At 49.5% G+C, this 18701-nt stretch overlaps 2 protein-coding genes and 1 long non-coding RNA gene across 6 annotated transcripts in view; 1 reads left to right on the top strand and 2 right to left on the bottom strand.

Moving 5' to 3' along the window:
• Positions 1–7424, bottom strand: part of TAF3 (TATA-box binding protein associated factor 3) — a 124342-nt gene extending 116918 nt beyond the window's left edge. Inside the window, exon 1 of the mRNA XM_065665225.1 lies at positions 7171–7424. Within this exon, the coding sequence (XP_065521297.1) occupies positions 7171–7336 (166 nt within the window). The 5' untranslated portion in view covers positions 7337–7424. The remainder of the gene's footprint in view (positions 1–7170) is intronic.
• Positions 7425–10663: 3239 nt separating this feature from the next.
• ATP5F1C (ATP synthase F1 subunit gamma) lies at positions 10664–18697 on the bottom strand. Of its 3 annotated transcripts, XM_065665306.1 has the most exons (10): positions 18592–18697; positions 17858–17892; positions 16776–16907; positions 15221–15425; positions 14881–15024; positions 14465–14529; positions 13680–13835; positions 12621–12717; positions 11311–11352; positions 10664–10800 (listed from the first exon to the last, which is right to left on the bottom strand). In XM_065665306.1, the coding sequence occupies exons 1-9, from the start codon at positions 18633–18635 to the stop codon at positions 11346–11348; spliced, it is 885 nt and encodes a 294-aa protein (XP_065521378.1). In that variant the 5' UTR covers positions 18636–18697; the 3' UTR covers positions 10664–10800; positions 11311–11345. The 3 variants fall into 3 exon arrangements, with proteins under 3 accessions (XP_065521378.1, XP_065521421.1, XP_065521481.1); XM_065665349.1 differs by lacking the exon at positions 11311–11352; XM_065665409.1 differs by lacking the exons at positions 10664–10800; positions 11311–11352 and having other exon boundaries at positions 12617–12717.
• LOC136007633 (uncharacterized) lies at positions 12174–14020 on the top strand. 2 transcript variants are annotated; one of them, XR_010609791.1, is made up of 3 exons: positions 12174–12751; positions 12865–12952; positions 13119–14020. It is a non-coding gene; the product is annotated as an uncharacterized LOC136007633 (long non-coding RNA). The 2 variants fall into 2 exon arrangements; XR_010609785.1 differs by having other exon boundaries at positions 12174–12952.
• Positions 18698–18701: the final 4 nt, after the last annotated feature.

Below are 18701 nucleotides of genomic sequence, written 5' to 3'. Positions count from 1 at the left end.
TGATCCTGCCCCTCTGCTCTGCTCTTGTGAGACCTCACCTGGAGCATTGTGTGCAGTTCTGGTGTCCTCAACATAAAATGGACATGGAACTGTTGGAACAAGTCCAGAGGAGGCCACGAGGATGATCAGGGACTGGAGCACCTCCCGTATGAAGACAGGCTGAGGAAGTTGGGGCTGTTCAGCCTGGAGAAGAGAAGGCTGTGTGGAGACCTCATAGCAGCCTTCCAGTACCTGAAGGGGGCCTACAAGGATACTGGAGGGGAACTCTTCATCACGGACTGTAGTGACAGGACAAGAGGTGATAGCTTCAAACTGAAACAGGGGAAATTCAGGTTGGATATAAGGAAGAAGTTCTTTACTGTCAGAGAAGTGGTGAATGCCCCATCCCTGGCAGTGTTTAAGACCAGGCTGGACAGAGCCTTGGGTGACATGGCTTAGTGTGAGGTGTCCCTGCCCATGGCAGGGGGCTGGAACTTGATGATCTTAAGGTCCTTTCCAACTCAAAACAGTCTATGATTCTATGATTACACTCCTAGTTTTAGCAGCAGATAACTAAATTTGTCCTGAATTCCATGCTGAAATAGGCCCAGGTGCCCTCAGTGATTACAGTGAAGTACCGGCTACCTGGTTGTTTTTCAAAACAATGTAATATACAAATCAGGGGTTTAGGGGCTACAAACCATGACTTCCCTTCTTACCCCTCCCACGAACTGCCCCATTGTCCTGGGTTCAGCAGTAGCAGTTATTTTTCTCCTTCTTAGTAGCTAGTGCAGTGCTATGTTTTGGTTTTTGGCCTGGGAACAGTGCTGATAACGCCGATGTTTTCAGTTGCTGCTCAAATGTTTGGTCTGGCAAAGGACTTTCTGAGCCTCATGCTCTGCCAGGGAGGAGGGGAGGCCGGGAGGAAGCAGAGACAGGACACCTGACCCAAACTGACCAAAGAGGTATTCCATACCACAGCACGTCACACCCAGGATGTAACGGGGAGTTACCCGGAAGGGCAGGGACTGCAGGGTTGGAGGACGTATCGGTCGGTGCTCGGCTGGGGGGAGTGGGGTGAGTTATCGGTTGGCTGGTGTTGAGGTGTGGTATTCTCTTCCCTTGTTATTTCCTTTATCATTATTATTATTGGTGGTAGCAGCAGTGATTTGTGTTATACCTTAGTTACTAAACTATTCTTATCTCACCCATGGGAGTTGCATTCTTTGCGATTCTCCTGTCCGTCCCTCCGGGAGTAGGGGGAGGGCAAGAAAGGGGGCAGTGAGAGAGCAACTGTGTGATTTATGGATGACTGTGTATAAATCACAACAAGCACCCACTTAAATATCCTGGAAACCCAACTCTCTCCCTGGATGTGCCAAGTTAAGAAGCAAAACACAACGTATTCTGCATGTCTATAACCAATACAAGCTGCAGTCACTAAATTCATCCTGAATGAAGCAGAGACTGGGTTTTCTTCACAGGACACTTTCCCAGTGTGAAAAATCGCAACATAGACAGAAAATCCAGAGCACTCAACCCAAAGCAGTATCTGTGCCACCACCTGTATCAAACCACGTGAAATGTGAGCGCAAACCCAAGCAGTACATAACAGATTTTCCCCTCTTGCTTAAAACAACAACAGAAACGTGGAACTCTGCTCTCAGAAACCACACAACCCCAGTTTGTTTTGTAGTTCAATACCTTAATGACACACTCTGAGATTGGTTTTCATATATTCTGTTTAAATCTTGGGCTAAAACCATGTGTGAAGTCTACAGCGCATTGAACAGGCTTCCTCTTAGAAGCTTTGCTGCATAATATGGTGTACTTGAACAGGAAACCCCTTATTTTCTCCCTTGTAAGTTCACTCTCTCCTCCACCCCCTCCAGTATTCAGAAGCATTTCACGGCATCAAACACATCTCAAACCCGCTTTGCAAATCCTTCCGCCTTCCCTTTGCAGGCACTGAAGCTGCCATCAACTACAGTTCCTGCAAATGCAAAGAAACAAGAGCAGAAAAGTAATGAAAATCTTGACTGTAGCTCTCCTAATGGGATGTAACAGCTGGAACAAAGATCTAACACAGCTAGGAAAGGCATCCTTTCCCTTTGCAGCTGAGGAGATGTGGGAATGGCAATGACATGCTTTTCAGAGCAACACCACTAGGGCTCGATTACGTCAAGAGTAAATCCATTCAGTTTCAAATACAAAGATTATGTCCCTCCAGCTGACAACTCTGCTAACTCAAACCCCACTGGTTTGACTCCGAGATAACACACTCACAATAAAGATGCTACAATTGGAATTTAATTAATTCTACTTATGCAAAACCATGGCAAAATTCAGCTCATTCATCCAGAGCTGGGTTTGGACAGGAACTTATTTGAGGAGCAAAAGGAAACAATTCTCATGAAGCAGGGAGACAGCAGCTGGGTATTAAGATGTCTTTTTACAAGCCTTTTAAAGAAAGAAATACAGGAATCATTTTAAGAGAGGTAATACAAAAAATACCATGTCACTGGCATGGAAACAGCACATCCCACTTCTCCTCCATGAAAAAGAGAAAAAAAAAAAAAAAAAAAAGACTGTGATCCAGACTGGTTTGTGTTGGAAGGGGCCTTGAAGCCCATCTAGTTCCAATGCCCTGTCACAGGCAGGGACCCCTTCCACTGGAGCAGCTTGCTCCAAGCCCCTGTGTCCAACCTGGCCTTGAGCACTGCCAGGGATGGGGCAGCCACAGCTTCTCTGGGCACCCTGTGCCAGCGCCTCAGCACCCTCCCAGGGAAGAGCTTCTGCCTAAGAGCTCAGCTCAGTCTCCCCTCGGGCAGGTTCAAGCCATTCCCCTTGGCCTGGCCCTCCAGGCCCTTGTCCAAAGCCCCTCTCCAGGTTTCCTGCAGCCCCTTTAGGAACTGGAGCTGCTCTAAGGTCTCCCCTTAATGAGCCTTCTCTTCCCCAGGCTGAATCAGCCCAGCTCTCTCAGCCTGTGGTATTTCCTTATCCATTCACAGAGGAAGAAAGCTCCTCACTCCACTTTCAGTAAGCTCACCCAAAGTCAGAGAGCGATGCCTTAGTTCTATACACTTTCAATTCCTCAAGCACTGAATTATCACCATCTCTGTATCTTTTCCTCCCTATACTATAAACATTGCGGCCCTGAGGCCCCGTGGCAGAGGCAGTGGAGCTCAAGGGACAACACTGCTCATCTCCTGCATAAGTAGTGACCTAGTTACAGAAGCTTCTTCCCCAGCATTGGTACTGACCATATCAAAGGCTGTATCAGCTCTGATCAAGCCTAGGTTAGCTCCTTTTCCACCCCAGAACTCAGCTCTCCCAAACTCTCTGTTGTTCCCTTTAAATGTTTTGCAGATCATTTCCATCTGGATTGAGATACAGACTTCAGAGGTGCTGCTGGGTGATTAAGGTTAATATTGCACAGTGTCTTTTCCAGACAACTTACACACAGCTTTACATCTAGCTAGCCCTCAAATTTGGGAAAAGCTCGGACAAGGAAGCCTATTCAACCAGGAATTAAAATCCAAGGAGTTTGCAGCAATATCACCAAGTCCTTCCTAAGATAAATTCCACTCAATTCTTCCCGAACTGCTGAAGCAGAGGCAGGTCCAGGTACCGGGTACATCCAGGTCATCACAGCTTTATCAGGGATCACCACAGCAGTGAGAACTCCTGCATCAGAGAAGGGATATGACCACAAGCAGCAGCACCTTCAGGTACTCCTGTGCTGATCTTTGCCCCACACACTCTCCAAACTCACTCCTGCAGAGAAGCTGACACCTCCGGCCTTAACAGTCTCTCTGGCCTTGAGGCTGCATCCACCACTGGCTGATAGCAGCATTCCTCAGGTGCTCATCCGTGACCGACACTTTCACGAGCACAGCTACCTCAGCATGGGCAGAACTGCTGCCGGACTTTTCCACTGACAGCCCTGATACCACTCCATCACCTCCTGAAGGCCCCAGCACATTCTCTGAACATCTACAGTAGCCCCCAGTCCACCACCACCGTGTCACCTCCTCCTCATCCAGCACGTCAGGTGACTAATCACATTCTCCACCCCAACTCCAACCCCTGCTTCCTCCAAACACCTTCCCTGCTGCCAGACCCAGCCACCTAGGGGCTCTCCAGGACTTCCCCCTCCACGAGTACACTCAGACACATGAAACAGTTGCAGTCCACAACCCCACAGCACCCCAAAAGGAAGGGGGAATGTGTCCCTCTTGGCACAGGAGGCACAACCAGCCACGTTTCTCTGTGCACACACAGACTACACCCCCACCCTCCCCTGCCTCTCCACTATGTGCATCCCCCTTCCTTAATCTCCCCTCAAATACAGACCCAGCAGCAGTGCTGGCAGCCCTGCAGAATCACAGAATGGTTCAGGTCGGAAAGGACCTTAAGATCATCCAGTTCCAGCCCCTGTCATGGGCGGGGACACCTCACACTACACCATGTTGACCAAGCCCCATCCAACTTGGCCTTGAACACTGTCAGGGATGGGGCAGCCACAGCTTCTCTGGGCACCCTGTGCCAGCGCCTCAGCGACCTCACAGGGAAGAGCTTCTTCTTCCTTATATTTAACCTGAACTTCCCCTCTTTCAGTTTGAACCCACTACCCCTTGTCCTATCACTACAACCCCTGATGAAGAGTCCCTCTCCAGCATCCTTCTATATTCCCTTCACAGTCCCTCAGACTCTTCTCAGCTTCTCTTCTCCAGGCTGAACAGCCCCAGCTTTCTCAGCCTGTCTTCATACAGGAGGTGCTCCAGTCCCCTGATCATCCTTGTGACCTCCTCTGGACTTTTTCCAACAGCTCCATGTCCTTCTTATGTTGAGGACACCAGAAATGCACACACATCGTTGATGTCCTCCCCATGTTACGTACTCCCTGTCCCATATGCAGGGCAGCAAAGGCCTCTACACACAGACCCACAATCCCTCAGCCACATTGACAGCCTGAGCCTTACTCCTTCATCCCACTGCATCCAGACCTAGCAATGACCCTGACAGACTCTCTCTTCCCCCATACTGCCACTTCCCCACACCTTCCCTGACCCAAAAGGACAGCAGCACCCCCTTCCTGACATCCCCACACCCAGCAGACCCCTACCACCATCCTATTCCCCGACCCAGCCAGCAACTGGACACCTCATCCTCCTGCAACCCGTATCTGCAGGTACCAGCAGGTCATCCACCCCCCTCAGCACCTCCACTGCAGGGATGCAGGCAACCCCAAGGGACACACAACTTCATCCTCTGTCATACTGCCAGGCCCAGCAGTGACACTTGCTGCCCCTTTACCATCCACACACACACTCCATACTCCTATGTGAAACAGCCAGCTGTCCTCACATCGACTCCCAGACCTCTCCCACTTTGAGTAAACTCATCCCCCTTCCATGCTCCCACCCCAGCTCAGCCTCATCCCAAATCCAGTGAGGCCCCGAGCATCACTCCCAGCTCCTCCTGCACAGCGTATCCAGCCAAACCTCTTCCACTGCATCCACACAAGGACACTTACACCTCATTCCACGTCCACTAAAATGATCCCCCACCCCTCCCGTTCTGCATTCACATACTCCACACCACCCACATGCAGCCCCACTGCCCTCCCACATCCTGTGAATTACAGCTCTACCTCTTCCAAAATACACTCGAGAGCATCCCTGCCTTCACACGCTGCAGACCCACGTCCCCTTTATGCATGTTTATGATCTTAAGGTCCTTTCCAGCCCCAACTGTTCTATGATTCTATGATTCCATCTTCCCAGCCCCATGGTACTAGCATTCCCCCCTGTACACACAATCCCCAGCCTCACAGAGATCCCATACTAACCTGGTACACATCAATTCCTGACCACAGCCCTCTCTGACCCCATACACATGTATACCTGACATCAGGCACCACAGCCCCACGTCATCCCTCTGCACATACATCCCTGACTCCACAGAGGACAGTACATGCGCATCCCCACCCCAGCACTAAAGCCCCACACCTCCCCTTACACACAGGCACCTCTGGCCCCACAAACCACCCCCCCTTACACGTATATGTGTATATATGGGTATATATACCTAACACAGAGCACCCCAGCAACAGCATTTCAAGCCACATCTCTCCCCACGGAGGTGATTCCCCTTCCCCAAGTATACCTCTCAGACCCCATGCACTGCTGCTCCATCTCTTCACTCCCTACACGTACCCCAGACACAGCACAACCCCAGCCCTGAGGTTAACACCTCCCCACCCTGTCACCCTGTAGACCCAGCCCAACCCTTGTGCCCTACAGCCTCGGCACTTACCCCTGTACAAACACTGTGAATCCTATACTTCCATCCCCCCGCCCTCCCCAGCACTGCCCCCAGGGCACAGACCATCACCCAGAAGTAAGCCAGGACAGCACAGCAGCAGCAGCACCCGCACATCCTCCCATGCACACAAAGGCACTGACTACCCCTTCTCCCCACCTAGTACGCTCCCCTCCCATATCCACAACACTACAGCCCCAGCAGCAGGGCCAAGAGCCCCATCTCCCCCTCCTGTACACATGCACCCTGGTACCCTGTAGGCTATACACAGAGAAAGGCAAGCAGCAGCCCCATCTCCCCAGACCCACTGCCCCACAGCCCATCTCTCCCTCACAGCAGGGCCCCCCATGCACCAGCACTGCCCCATGCCTCCCCTTCCCATCCTCTCTGTCCTCCACACTGCCCCACAGCCCACCTCCCCAAGGCCCCCTGCACTAGCTCACAACCTCATCTCGCCCATCTACACCTCACACCCACTGCCCCACATCCCACCTCTCCACATGACCCCCAACTTCCCGGCTTGGGTTCTCCCACTGCCCACATCTCCACCGCAGACCGCTTCCCCTCACCCTCTGTACAGAGCTGCCCCCAGCCCGCCTCCACTACCACCACAACGCTGCCCCACAGCCCCCAGCGCTGCCCACACCTCCACGTACACCCCCTCCCACAAAGCACGGACCTACCCCTCACAGCGGCCCTCCGCAGAGACCCCAAAGCCTTCCTCCCCTCACGGAAGGGCCTCACGGAGCGCACTCGCAGAGCTCGCTTCCCCCAGACCCCTCCTCAGGCACAGCCGCCCCCCCCCCGACCGCGTCCCCCGGCAGCGCCCCCCGCAGCGCCGCAGCCGCTCTCGCCGTCACTCACAGAGCTCGCAGTAGCGGTGGCAGCCCCGGCCCAGCCCCTGCAGGTACCGCTGCAGCACGTCGGTGAGCAGGTCGCAGGCCGAAACTTGCACCGAATCCCAGCCGAGCGCCTGGCAGATCTGCGCCACCGACACCCGCAGCAGCCACCACGAGTAGGTCTCGCACATGCCGGCTCGGCTCGGCGCGCCCCGGGCCCGCCGCCCGCCCTGGGCCGGGAGGGCCGCGGGTGCCTCACGCACGGCCCGCCGCAGCCGCCATCTTGGCGCCGTTGCACCTCCCCGCCGCCCGCCACAGGCCGCGCCGCTCCAGCGCCGAGAGCATCGAGCGGGGAGCGGAGCGCCGAGCGCATCGAGCGGGGCTCTGCGGGCGGCGATGGCGGTGATGAAGAGCCGGCGCCGTCCATGAGCCGGCCCGCTCCGAACGAACACCGAAGTCGGGTGTTTTCTGGCGGCAGCGGCGGGAGGTGAAGCTGGCGGCGGGAGGGCTTCCGGGGCGCTGGAGGCTGCGGCCCTGGGCCGGGCTTCCCCGCGGCCCCGTGAGGCGCTGCCGCGGGCGCACCATTTGAACGCACGGCGGGGCCGCGTGCCGGCGGAGGCCCGGTTAGAGCGGTTTGGAAGCGCTGCTGGAGCCTGGTTCTCCCCTTCCCCTTTCGGACGGGTGCGGGGGGCAGTGCCAGCCCTCAGCAGGGCTGGGGCTCACCCCGCTGCAGCGTCTAACGCCTCCTCGGGCAGTGCGAGCCCACAGGTACCAACCCTTCACTGCTCAGACCTCAACGCTGCGTCTTTTAGGTGACGCCCTTTCATTACCCCTCTGCTAATGCTGACAGTTGGTCGCTTTTCAGTTTGGACATGGGGTCTGGGGGCTTTTTGGGTCCCCCTGCGTCACTGTATGGCCTCACCGCGTGTGTTCCGCCTATGTCATGTACGGCAAACGCTGCCTCAGGTTTGTTGTGGAGCAGCCAGCTGTGCGAGGTGGAGGTTAAGGATTAAGCCCATGCGGTGAGGAACTGGAATCTGAAGCCCAGACTGGTTTGCGTTGGAAGGGGGCTTAAAGCTCCTCCAGCTCCAACCCCTGCCAAGCCCCTGTGTCCAGCCTGGCCTTGAGCACTGCCAGGGATGGGGCAGCCACAGCTTCTCTGGGCACCCTGTGCCAGCGCCTCAGCACCCTCACAGGGAAGAGCTTCTGCCTAAGAGCTCAGCTCAGTCTCCCCTCGGGCAGGTTCAAGCCATTCCCCTTGGCCTGTCCCTACAGGCCCTTGTCCCAAGCCCCTCTCCAGGTTCCCTGCAGCCCCTTTAGGCACTGGAGCTGCTCTCAGGTCTCCCCTTCAGGAGCCTTCTCTTCTCCAGGCTGCCCCAGCCCAGCTCTCTCAGCCTGGCTCCAGAGCAGAGCTGCTCCAGCCCTCGCAGCAGCTCCGTGGCCTGCTCTGGACTCACTCCATCAGCTCCAGGTCCCTCTCATGTTGGGGGCTGCAGGTATAGCAAAATTGGCAACAATAAAGTGTTTATGGGTGAATTTTTTATTCGGGAAAAAAAACCCCAAGCAAAGCAAAGGTGAAACTATGGTGGCAAAAGGGAGGATCCAGAAACAAGGATAATGGCTAGGGAGTGGTGTGGGAGTTAGAATGAGGAGCAGCAGGGCTGTTACTCAGTGCTGGCTGTTTGTACACTAATGGCAATTCTGTGTAACTAATCAGGGTGTGAAGGACAGAATCCTAAATAATGGCAGCCTATTGTTAGAAGTTAATTAGTTCACAAATTAGCTCTTTGATTTCTCAGACCATTAGTAGTGTGCTGATTAGTCAGTAAACAGCCCTGTCTCTTCTATCAGTCACATCTCAAGTTTGAAACCTGTAGAGAAGGGAGCTGGAGCCATGACCAGTCCTGTTGTTGGTCAGGGCAGGTGGATGTTCTTTACTTGCTCCCTTCAGTCCATAGGGAAGCTTTGGGCAGCTTTGAACTGGCATCACCTTTCCCATCTTAGAACTGGGGCTCCTTCTCTCTAAATTGAAAAGAATGGATTTGATGGTTGGACTTTGGTGGATGAGGAATTAGTTGGGTGGTCATATCCAGAGGATAGTGGTCAGTGTGCAGATGGAGACTGGTGACAGGTCGTGTTCCTCAGGGGTCCACACTGGGGCCAGCACTGTTCATCAATGACATGGCCAGTGGGATTGAGTGCACTTTCAGCAAGTTTGCTGAACAACACCAAGCTGTGTGGCTTGGTTGATACGCTGGAGAGAAACGACAGGATCCAGAGGGACCTGGACAGGCTGGAGAGCTGGAACTGTGCAACCTCATGAAGTTCAACAAGGCCAAATGCAAGATCCTGCACATAGGTTAGGGCAATTCCAAGCACAACTAGAGGCTGGAGGAGACTGAATTGAAAGCATCCATGGGGAGAAAGACATGCAGATGTTGGTTGATGAAAAGCTCCCCATGACCCAGCAGTGTGGATTTGAGCTCAGAAACCAACCATGTCTTGGGCTGCATCCCCAGAGCATGAGCAGCAGACTGAGGGAAGGGATTCCTTCCCTCTGCCCTGCTCTGATGAGACCCTCCTTGCGGTCCTGTGTCCAGCTCTGGGACCCCAAACATAAGGTCATTGACCTGTTGGAGTGAGTCTCAGGAGGCCACAAAGATGCTTCATGGCTGGAACACTTCTGCTATGGAGACAGGCTGAGAGAGCTAGGCTTGTTCAGCCTGGAGAAGGCTGTTGGAGACCCTGGCCCCATCCCTGGCAGTGTTCAAGGCCAGGCTGGATGGGGCTTGGAGCAACCTGCTCTAGCAGAAAGTGTCCCAGGGGTTTGGGACTGGATGAAGTTTAAGGTCCCTTCCAACTCAAAAGAGTCTGTGACTCTATAAATGTACCACAGAGGCAGGTGTAAGCAGCCACCTCCTTCCTCAGGCTGCTTGCTACTGGACTAAGTTGGACTTCAGTCAGCTGGTCTAGAAACCAAACAGTTAAGTGCTGAACTTGGGTAATGAGTTTCCTTAGAGGCAACTTGTTGGCTTAACAAAGTGATGTCTTGGTGATACCCTGCAGCATTTGCACATGTGAATAAGGGAAAGAGCACGAGTATCCTGGGGTGGGAATCAGGGAAATGAGAGGCTGTTCTGGAGGAGATATATTCTAAATAAACACTGAGGTGACTCATAGCATCAGAACTGTTCACTTGAGAATATGAACATATAGAAATGGTAGTAATGTGGTATTGAAATGAGAGAGAAACACCAGCGTTCCAACTGCATGATGCAGAGGTTATTCCTGTCTCCTCCAGCACGCAATACTATGTACATATCAAACCAACACTTAGAAGCACAAGGTGAAGGAGGGTGAGCACTACTCTTCCAAAGAAACACCCACTTACACGTTTTACATGCCAGGTACATTACAAAATACAGAGCACAGCCTTTAGAAATGAAGTTTCAATGCACATCTCCATCAAAACCAGACTTAGATACCAAGAGTGTTTGCTCCATGAACAGCCAAGAGGATTTTGTCTCATGTAGGTGGTTTATTGTAAGAATTTACAGATTTCTGGGGCTTTCCCATTTCTTCATAAAATAAGAGCAGTTTCATTACCACAGACACGGGCAGGTTAAACCATATGCTCAGAAAAGCTCTTCTTCACCTGTAAGGAAAGTGGAAGCAAATTAAACTCCTTCCATTTATTCAGTCACTTAATACTTCTATCTCCTCCGATCTGAATACTTCATTGATATTCTTTCCACCTTCCCCCAATTCTTTACCAAGTCAATTTTTCCCTTAAGTTTTAAATTTGGATATGCTTATTTTAACTTCAGAAAGCTGTTCAGGGTTTTATATACAGGTATTTTTAAGTCATTGCATAATGTCATGGCACTGTAAAAACACTAAAAAAAGTAACCGAAAACTAACCAGAAAGAAGTAAAACCAGCACAGAAAATCCTGTCAAATGATGTAGTATCATGAAAGTATATTGCTTAAGATTACTGGTGCTTCAGTACTTCTTGTTCAGATTCAAAGCGGCAGCAGGAGCTTTCCCAGCATTTTGGGAAGAGAAGTTTGGCTGACCAACACACCACCACTGAATTCCAGCTTCCTCATTTGACTTGGAGATTTTCTGTGCTGATCTAAACCACAATCTATTTTGTCACTTTACCTCTTGGACTTGGCTGAACCGCTTTGTTTTTCCGATTAATCCCTGGTTATGGTATTATGAGAGAAAACAGAACAAGCAGGTTAGGAAGCAGCTCATGCAAATTCAGGCAAAACGATACATTTATGACCACAAATGTACTGTGAGGAGCACAATACAGCAGCTAACTGCTGCATGGTCAATATTCCATGGTACGTATTCCAGGCATTTTGTAAACAGGCAGGGCATTAACACATGTATTTGCATCTAGATACAGCACAGATTAACTCTAAGATGTCATACACATTGGACACATGTGGTTACAAATTGTGGGCCAAGCCCACACGTTTGTAACCTGCAGTACACACAGTCACAAAGCTTTTCTCAGGGAAATAAGCAAAACATTGAGCTTAAAAGTATAAAATACACATTTTGTAGCAAGAGACTCTTGAATTCCCTCTTCCTTCCAATCCCACCCCTAAACTCTCTGCCTCTGAACACTGCCACAGGCTGATTGAGCTAAAATGCAAAGTTTCAGTCACCCACATTGTTCTCGCCCACCCAACTCTGCTGGGCTGCCTGGGAAAAGTAGACAAAGTCCAGGTGGAGGGGAAAATTCACTGAAAGCCAAAAAGGAGGAACAAACACTGGCTGGAGCACCTTCCGTATGAAGTTAGGCTGAGAAAGCTGGGGCTGTTCAGCCTGGAGAAGAGAAGCTGCATGGGGACCTCATAGCAGCCTTCCAGTATCTGAAGGGGGCTACAAGGATGCTGGAGAGGGACTCTTCATCAGGGAGCAAGAGGACAAGAGGTGATGGGTTCAAACTGAAATGGGAAGTTCAGGTTGGATATAAGGAAGAAGTTCTTTACTGTGAGGGTGGTGAGGCACTGGCACAGGCTGCCCAAAGAAGTGGTAAATGCTCCATCACTGGCAGTGTTCAAGGCCAGGTTGGACAGAGCTTTTGGGTGACAAGATCTAGTGTAAGGTGTCTCTGCCCACAGCAGAAGGGTTGGAACTGGATGATCTTGAGGTCCTTTCCAACCCTTGGAACCCAATTCTATGATTTTATGTTCAAACAAGGGTGTATGTTGAGGCTAAAGATCTATTCTACCAGTGTTTTAAACTTAATCTGGCCAAACCAAGCCTGCCAAACCTCACACTTGTTAGTAGAACTGCACAAGCTAGAAAACTCAAGACTCATGCCATGGATTGCCTTCCCTTCAGTGTTACGACCTGCATGCCCTAACCTTCCCTGTTCACCTGCCTGAAGCAGGACACACGCACATTCCATGATGTTGCAACCACTCCTGTTTTACATTTCCTCAGGTACTCACAAAGCAGCAGCACCAGAGATGATCTCAATAAGCTCCTTGGTAATGACGGCTTGGCGGGTACGGTTGAAAGTCAAGGTCAGTTTGTCAATCATTTCAGCTAGGAAAAATCAAGATTGGGATTTAAGCATGCAGTAAGTATTCAAATACAGATAGGGAGAAGGTGTATGAAGGTGTATGAAGTAGTCTTGTAAATCCATGAAGGCAGTGAAAAGGCTTACTGCACTTTCCATTTTTTCTCCTATAGATAACACTCAATTTAGAAACTTGGTAATTTGGCTTGAAACATCAGAGTTAAACATCTGAAGATTATCAGATGGACAGTAAACACCATGGTATGACACAGCTTATTTTAACATAAGTAAGCATTATTTGCCTTTAAATTAGATTTTACTGTCAATTAACTACATTGGGATTTCCTTCAAGTTATTACGGCTCTGGCAAAAGGAAACAGATCTTTCTGAAGTGTTATTTCTGCATTTGATTTTCTTTTAAACACAGAAGATATCACCTCTCCGTCAAGATACAGCTGTCAGCAGAGAGCCACACATACAGTTCCAGATAGCCCAACCGCTCATCACACCTGCTCTGCTTGGTCATGAGTGTCCTTCAGGCAACACTGCCCTTCTTAAAGCTGAAATCTTCTCACAGCATGCCACATTAAAAGCTGTCTCTTGCTAATACTAAATGCATACACCATGCTGCACCCAGCCTGGACACCTTCCAAGGAATACTTGTGAGAAGGACACAGAGCTGTTGGAGCAAGTCTAGAGGAAGCCACAGGGATGATCAGGGGCTGGAGCACCTCCCGTATGGAGACAGGCTAAGCACACTGGCGCTGTTCAGCCTGGAGAAGAGAAGCTGTGTGGAGACCTCAGAGCAGCCTTCCAGTATCTGAAGGGGGCCTACAAGGATGCTGGCTCAAAGACTGACTCAAAATGGTACTGAGAGAAGAAACCAGCTAATTTCTTACTATTTTGGAAGCAAAGAATTACACAAAAGGAGGTCAGTACTCTCATGCAAAACTACGGAAGTCGTGGGAGACCCATAGAGTGGACTTACAAGCATTCTTGCTAGCGTTGTCCATAGCAGTCATCCTAGCACTCTGCTCACTGGTCGTGGATTCTTTCAGGGAGTAGTAGAGAATATTTGCTAGTGTAAATTCCTGATAGTTTCTCAACACATCAGCATCAATATCATCGTAGATACTTAGGCTTTCTGTAAAACAGAAAAGAGCAGACTGAGAGAAAGCCGAGATATACTACTTCTAGCAAAACAATACAACACCGTGCAAAAGGCTGCTAGGCCAGCCTGTTTCTCTACTTCAGGCAATCCAGAGGGATTTTCTCCATGCATTCTGTGTACTTTCATATTCTCTTTGCTATTAAAGTTTTTGTTAAGTATTTTGTGTGGTTTAATTTAGTTTAATACTCAAAAAATCAGATTCTGACCAAATACATGACCGACACGTTATGTTTAATCTTCCCACGTAATGCTGCAGAAACATTTTGGGGTGTTTTTACTGAGTTAGTGCAAAGTCACTACAGTGCTGAAAACACCGGAACCGACAGAGCTCTGCATATGCACAATTCTTGCTTGAGAAAGAATCTCAAACCAAGATTAGTACAACCTTTCATTTTAACCTCACAGCACCTTGGTAAGTCAGCTTTGGGCTGCCAAGATAACACAGTTTGTTCAACTTATGCTACATGCATTGTATTATTAATACTATATATCCATTACACACACCATATTATTAATACCAATTATTAATACCATATTCCCATGTTCAAAGTACTCTCTCTGTGATTTATCACTTAACTGCTGGTTTCTAGTTCTCTACTTACCAGAACCAGCAACTGTTTCAAAGGAGAAGATTGGTTTTTCATCGGTCTTGTAGGAGATGACAGACCTGGATAAAAACAGCATCTTCAGTTCAACTGACCCTAAATGGAGAGCTTAAAATCAAATCGGAGGAGGCAGCTTCTGGCCCCCCAGTTCCACAAAGTTCTGTGATAATCCTGATGAAGAGATCTCAGAAACAACATCGATATAACATGCTGACTGTAAATGTAATGTAAAAAGAGAATTTCAATCCCAGCTATCACAAAACAACAACCAACAGCTCTTCACATACAAAAAGCACTCACTCAAGAAATAAACATGACAAGTCAGCCAGTTTTCATGTTACTTCATCAGGCCAATGTGCTCTTTGAAGCCTTCTACCCAATGTTTTTCCAGTGCAGTCCCAAGTTAATCTTACCTGAACCGATTGTAGATGACAGAGCCCTCATCAAATTCATAGCCAGAGTTTAACAGCTCCAATGCAATGGTTGAGGCATCTCCAAAGCTTGGAGGTCTCCGTCCCACCTCTTTGAATGTCAGCAGGAAGTAATTGCCATGTGTCCTGCAGGAACATCAGATCTGTCTTAGAAGCAAGCGGATGCTCAATACAGTACGTGGTAGCAAGACTTACTTCCATTAAATACAATCTCCTCTGAATGCCACACAGCTTTCTAAGAAGTCTTAACATTTCTACCACAGAATACAAATAAAACCATCAAACCAAACTCTTTTGGGGGTTTGGGACCCATCCTTTTTACCTCTGAAGGAGGCCTCTGATCTTGTCACCAACTCCAACCACCATAACTTCTTTTCCTGCATTTGAGAGGTTGGTAATCTCATTCTTCAAGGTTTTAGCAATAGATGTATGGATAGCACCACACAGGCCTCGGTCAGAGGACACACCAATAAGGAGGTGCTTCTTCTTGTCCTCTGGTGCTTTTATTTCTGCTTTCTCATAGAGAGCTAGAAAAAAAGACATGGTTAAGTTTTTAAGGGTGCCAAGAAACAAATAAGTCACAGCAAAACACCTTTGAATTATTCTAATTAAAACCATTTCTAAAGGGGCTCCAAATCTCAGCCAGATGAATTTTATCTCCCTCACATTCATTCAAGTTTGCACATGACCTGACCAGAGGTGACAGTTCAAAACCAGCCATGTTTCTGATCAGGTATCACACAATCCATGTCATGACTTAGTTAAGGTCACTGTGTTAAGACCAGTGCATCAGAAGCATGTGCAGCCCTGGAGTTCACAAGAAGGTCTGGCAGCGGCTGTGAGTGCTACAGAGATATAACACAATTCCATTAATAGATAGAAGCAAGCCAGATATTCTGAGCTGTGGTGCTCTAACAAGTGACAAAACCAACGATGCAACCACCCAAAGTTAAAAACATAATCAGAAATCATGATTTGGGGATGAGTTAATAATGCTTCAAGAAGAGTGGCTGGAGAGCTGCTTGGTGGAAAAGGACGTGGGGGTGCTGACTGACAGAGCTGGACACGAGCAGTTTGTGCCCAGGCAGCCAAGAAGGCCAATAGCATCCTGGCCTGTATCAGCAGTAGTATCACCAGCAACAGGGCAGTGACTGTCCCTCTGTACTGGGCACTGGCAAGGCTCCACCTTGAATCCTGTGTTCTGTTCTGGGCCCCTCACTACTAGAGAGACATTGAGGTGCTGGAGCAGAGCCAGAGAAGGGCAATGGAGCTGGTGCAAGGCCTGGAGCACAACTGTGATGAGGAATGGCTGAGGGACCTGGGCGAGTTTAGTCTGGAGAAGAGAAGGCTCAGGGGGACCTTATCACTCTCCACAATTATGTGCAAGGAGGAAGGAGTCAGGAGGAATCTGGTCTCTCCTCCCAGGAAACAAGCGATGGGACAAAAGGAAATGGCTTCAAGCTGCACCAGGGCAGGTTTAGATGAGCTGAGGAGCAATTCCTTTCCCAGAGGGTGTTCAGGCATTGGAACAGGCTGCCCAGGGCAGGGCTGGAGTCACCATCCTTGCAAGTGTTCACACACCGTGGAGACAAGGCCCTCAGTGCCACAGGTTAGTGGTGCCCTTGGCAGTGCTGGGGAACGGTTGGACTTGATGAGCTTAAACGTCTTTTCCAACCTGGTTGATTCTATGACTCTATGAATTTCACAGTAGAACTCTTAAAAATCACTTTCTGTTAACTACTTATAAGGAATGCTCAGGGTGGCCTAGAGATGCAAATCCTTTTGGAAAAAACTACTGAAAGGTTAAAAGTCTAGGCCTTTCATGACCCCCATGAAAACCTTTTTCTTCTGCTCCCATATCACCAGAGTCTTCTCACCCAGTGCTCCTGTTCCATAGATCCTGGCAGGCTTCAGCTCCCTCTCAGCTCTTGCATATTTTGCTGCAGAAACCATCTTCATGGACTTTGTAATTTTCTGAATGTTCTTGATAGACTTCAAACGCCTGGTAACTATAAGGTTAAGAGTTGAAGGTCATGGGCTGTACTTATACTGGGTATAAGGACATCACAGCCAAGCAATCAAATGCTAGCAATCGCCATTCAAACGTATCTGGCCAAGTTCCTCATACAAGAAAAAGTAAATAAACAAACAATGCACAAATAAACCTCAATAAAGACCTTAGTATTCACAGTAAGAAAGCCGTAAGAGTAGTCATCTGGCTAACCCAAATGCATCTTTACAATAGATATGGTTTTCCTCCAGACATAACAGTTATTTAATAGTTAGCCCAACATAAAATGTATTTACTGTTCTCTTTCTTTCCACTTCTGCCTGTTTCGCAAATGTATCATTTGAGGAGCACTGTCATCTTTTTCCCAGATGACAAGGACAGGAAACAAATAAGCAAGACCCCATAGTATGAAGATTCAGAATAAACTTCCTCCTCTGCTTAGACTGTGGCAAAATGATACTCATACAAATACTGATGAAAAAAAGAAAGCAAAACAGGTGTTCTACAGACAAGCACAATTCCAAGGCAATATCCCTGTAAAAGAACCTATGAAGAACAGCTAAATGAAGTATTAACAAAGTAGAACCATTCAGTTAACCTTTCTTTCCCTCTAAATGCAGCTTAAAAGGCCAAGCAAATAAACATAAAAAAAAATATTAATTCTTAAAGGTGACCAAACTCCAGTTTAGCACAGGGGACAAGGTTATTTTGTAAACAAAAAGGGTTTGTGTAAAACTATACCGTTTGCTGAAATGTCACTCCAATCAGTGCTAAAACCTCTTAGAGCAATGCCTTTTCTGAAGGACATTTGCTCAATACAAGACATGCTCATGGATCAACACTATAGCGTACCACAATGAATTTATCCAACAGGTTAACTTGTATTTTAACTTAGGGCTTTCCTGCAACACTTCCCCTCTCTCAGAAGCAAACAAAACCAGTACTCACTGTCCTTCAGAGTTGCCATATTCCTGACTTGGCCCCTGAAAACGAATAGGGGAGATATTAGGATAGTTCACTGGTTCTGCAGCAAACCAACCCCTGCCAAGGGCAGGTGCCTTCCAGAAGGGTGAAACCTTTAGAGCTGCTGCTTCACAGAACGCATCTATAGCAGTGACAAGCTACTCTAAACCACGCATTTCACACACGGCTTCCATCCTTCTCCTCACCTTCTACATCATTTAGTGCATTACTACTGCCTCAAGCACAGTGTAAACGAGGGCCAGGCAACAAGGCATCATCAAACGGGTAAATGAACTAGGTTTATCCACCATTAAAACGAAGCAGAGGCGGATACAGCATTTCCCGACAAAAGCAGGCTCTCCTTGCACACGCTGTCACACACGAAGCCATCCTTTCACCCTTCTTGCCCCCTACACATCCCCTTTCCCTGCCACCTCCCGCCTCCCCCTCGCCCCACCCGTAGAGCCGTGGCTCCGTCCCCCGCAGGTCACTGGGCGCCCGTTCGCCCTCACGCTCACTGCCACCGCTCCCCCCGCCGCACCGGAGCCCGCAAACACCTCAGGGGCAGCCCCGCCGCCCCCGGCCAAGGCACGGCTGAGGGAAGCCTCACGCCGCACCCCCCAGGGCCGCTCCGCCGCCGCTACCATCGCTACACCACCACCCGGGACGCGCCCCGCGTCCCCACAAAGCCCTTCACAACCCGCGTCCCCTCCCGTTACCATTGCGGCTGGTAAAGCGCGACCGCTGCCCCGCGGGCGAACATGGCGGCGCCTCCACCACAGCCCCAATGAAGGTCAGCGGCCGCGCAGCCGCACCGAGAGGGGGCGGT

This window comes from Lathamus discolor, chromosome 1, assembly GCF_037157495.1.
Source record: "Lathamus discolor isolate bLatDis1 chromosome 1, bLatDis1.hap1, whole genome shotgun sequence".
Lineage (NCBI taxonomy): Eukaryota > Metazoa > Chordata > Aves > Psittaciformes > Psittacidae > Lathamus > Lathamus discolor.
The sequence above is the reverse complement of the archived record's forward strand: the minus strand, read 5'-3'. Positions and strand labels throughout refer to the sequence as shown.

Bases quoted from the DNA above. Each gene is read 5' to 3' on its own strand.
- ATP5F1C (XM_065665306.1), bottom strand. From the start codon at position 18,635: ATGTTCGCCCGCGGGGCAGCGGTCGCGCTTTACCAGCCGCAATG. The intron at 15,426-16,775 runs GTGAGAAGACTC...CTTTTTTTCTAG, and splicing joins CTATGGAACAGGAGCACTGG to CTCTCTATGAGAAAGCAGAA. The intron at 14,530-14,880 runs GTAAGATTAACT...GTTTTTATCCAG, and splicing joins GTCATCTACAATCGGTTCAG to GTCTGTCATCTCCTACAAGA.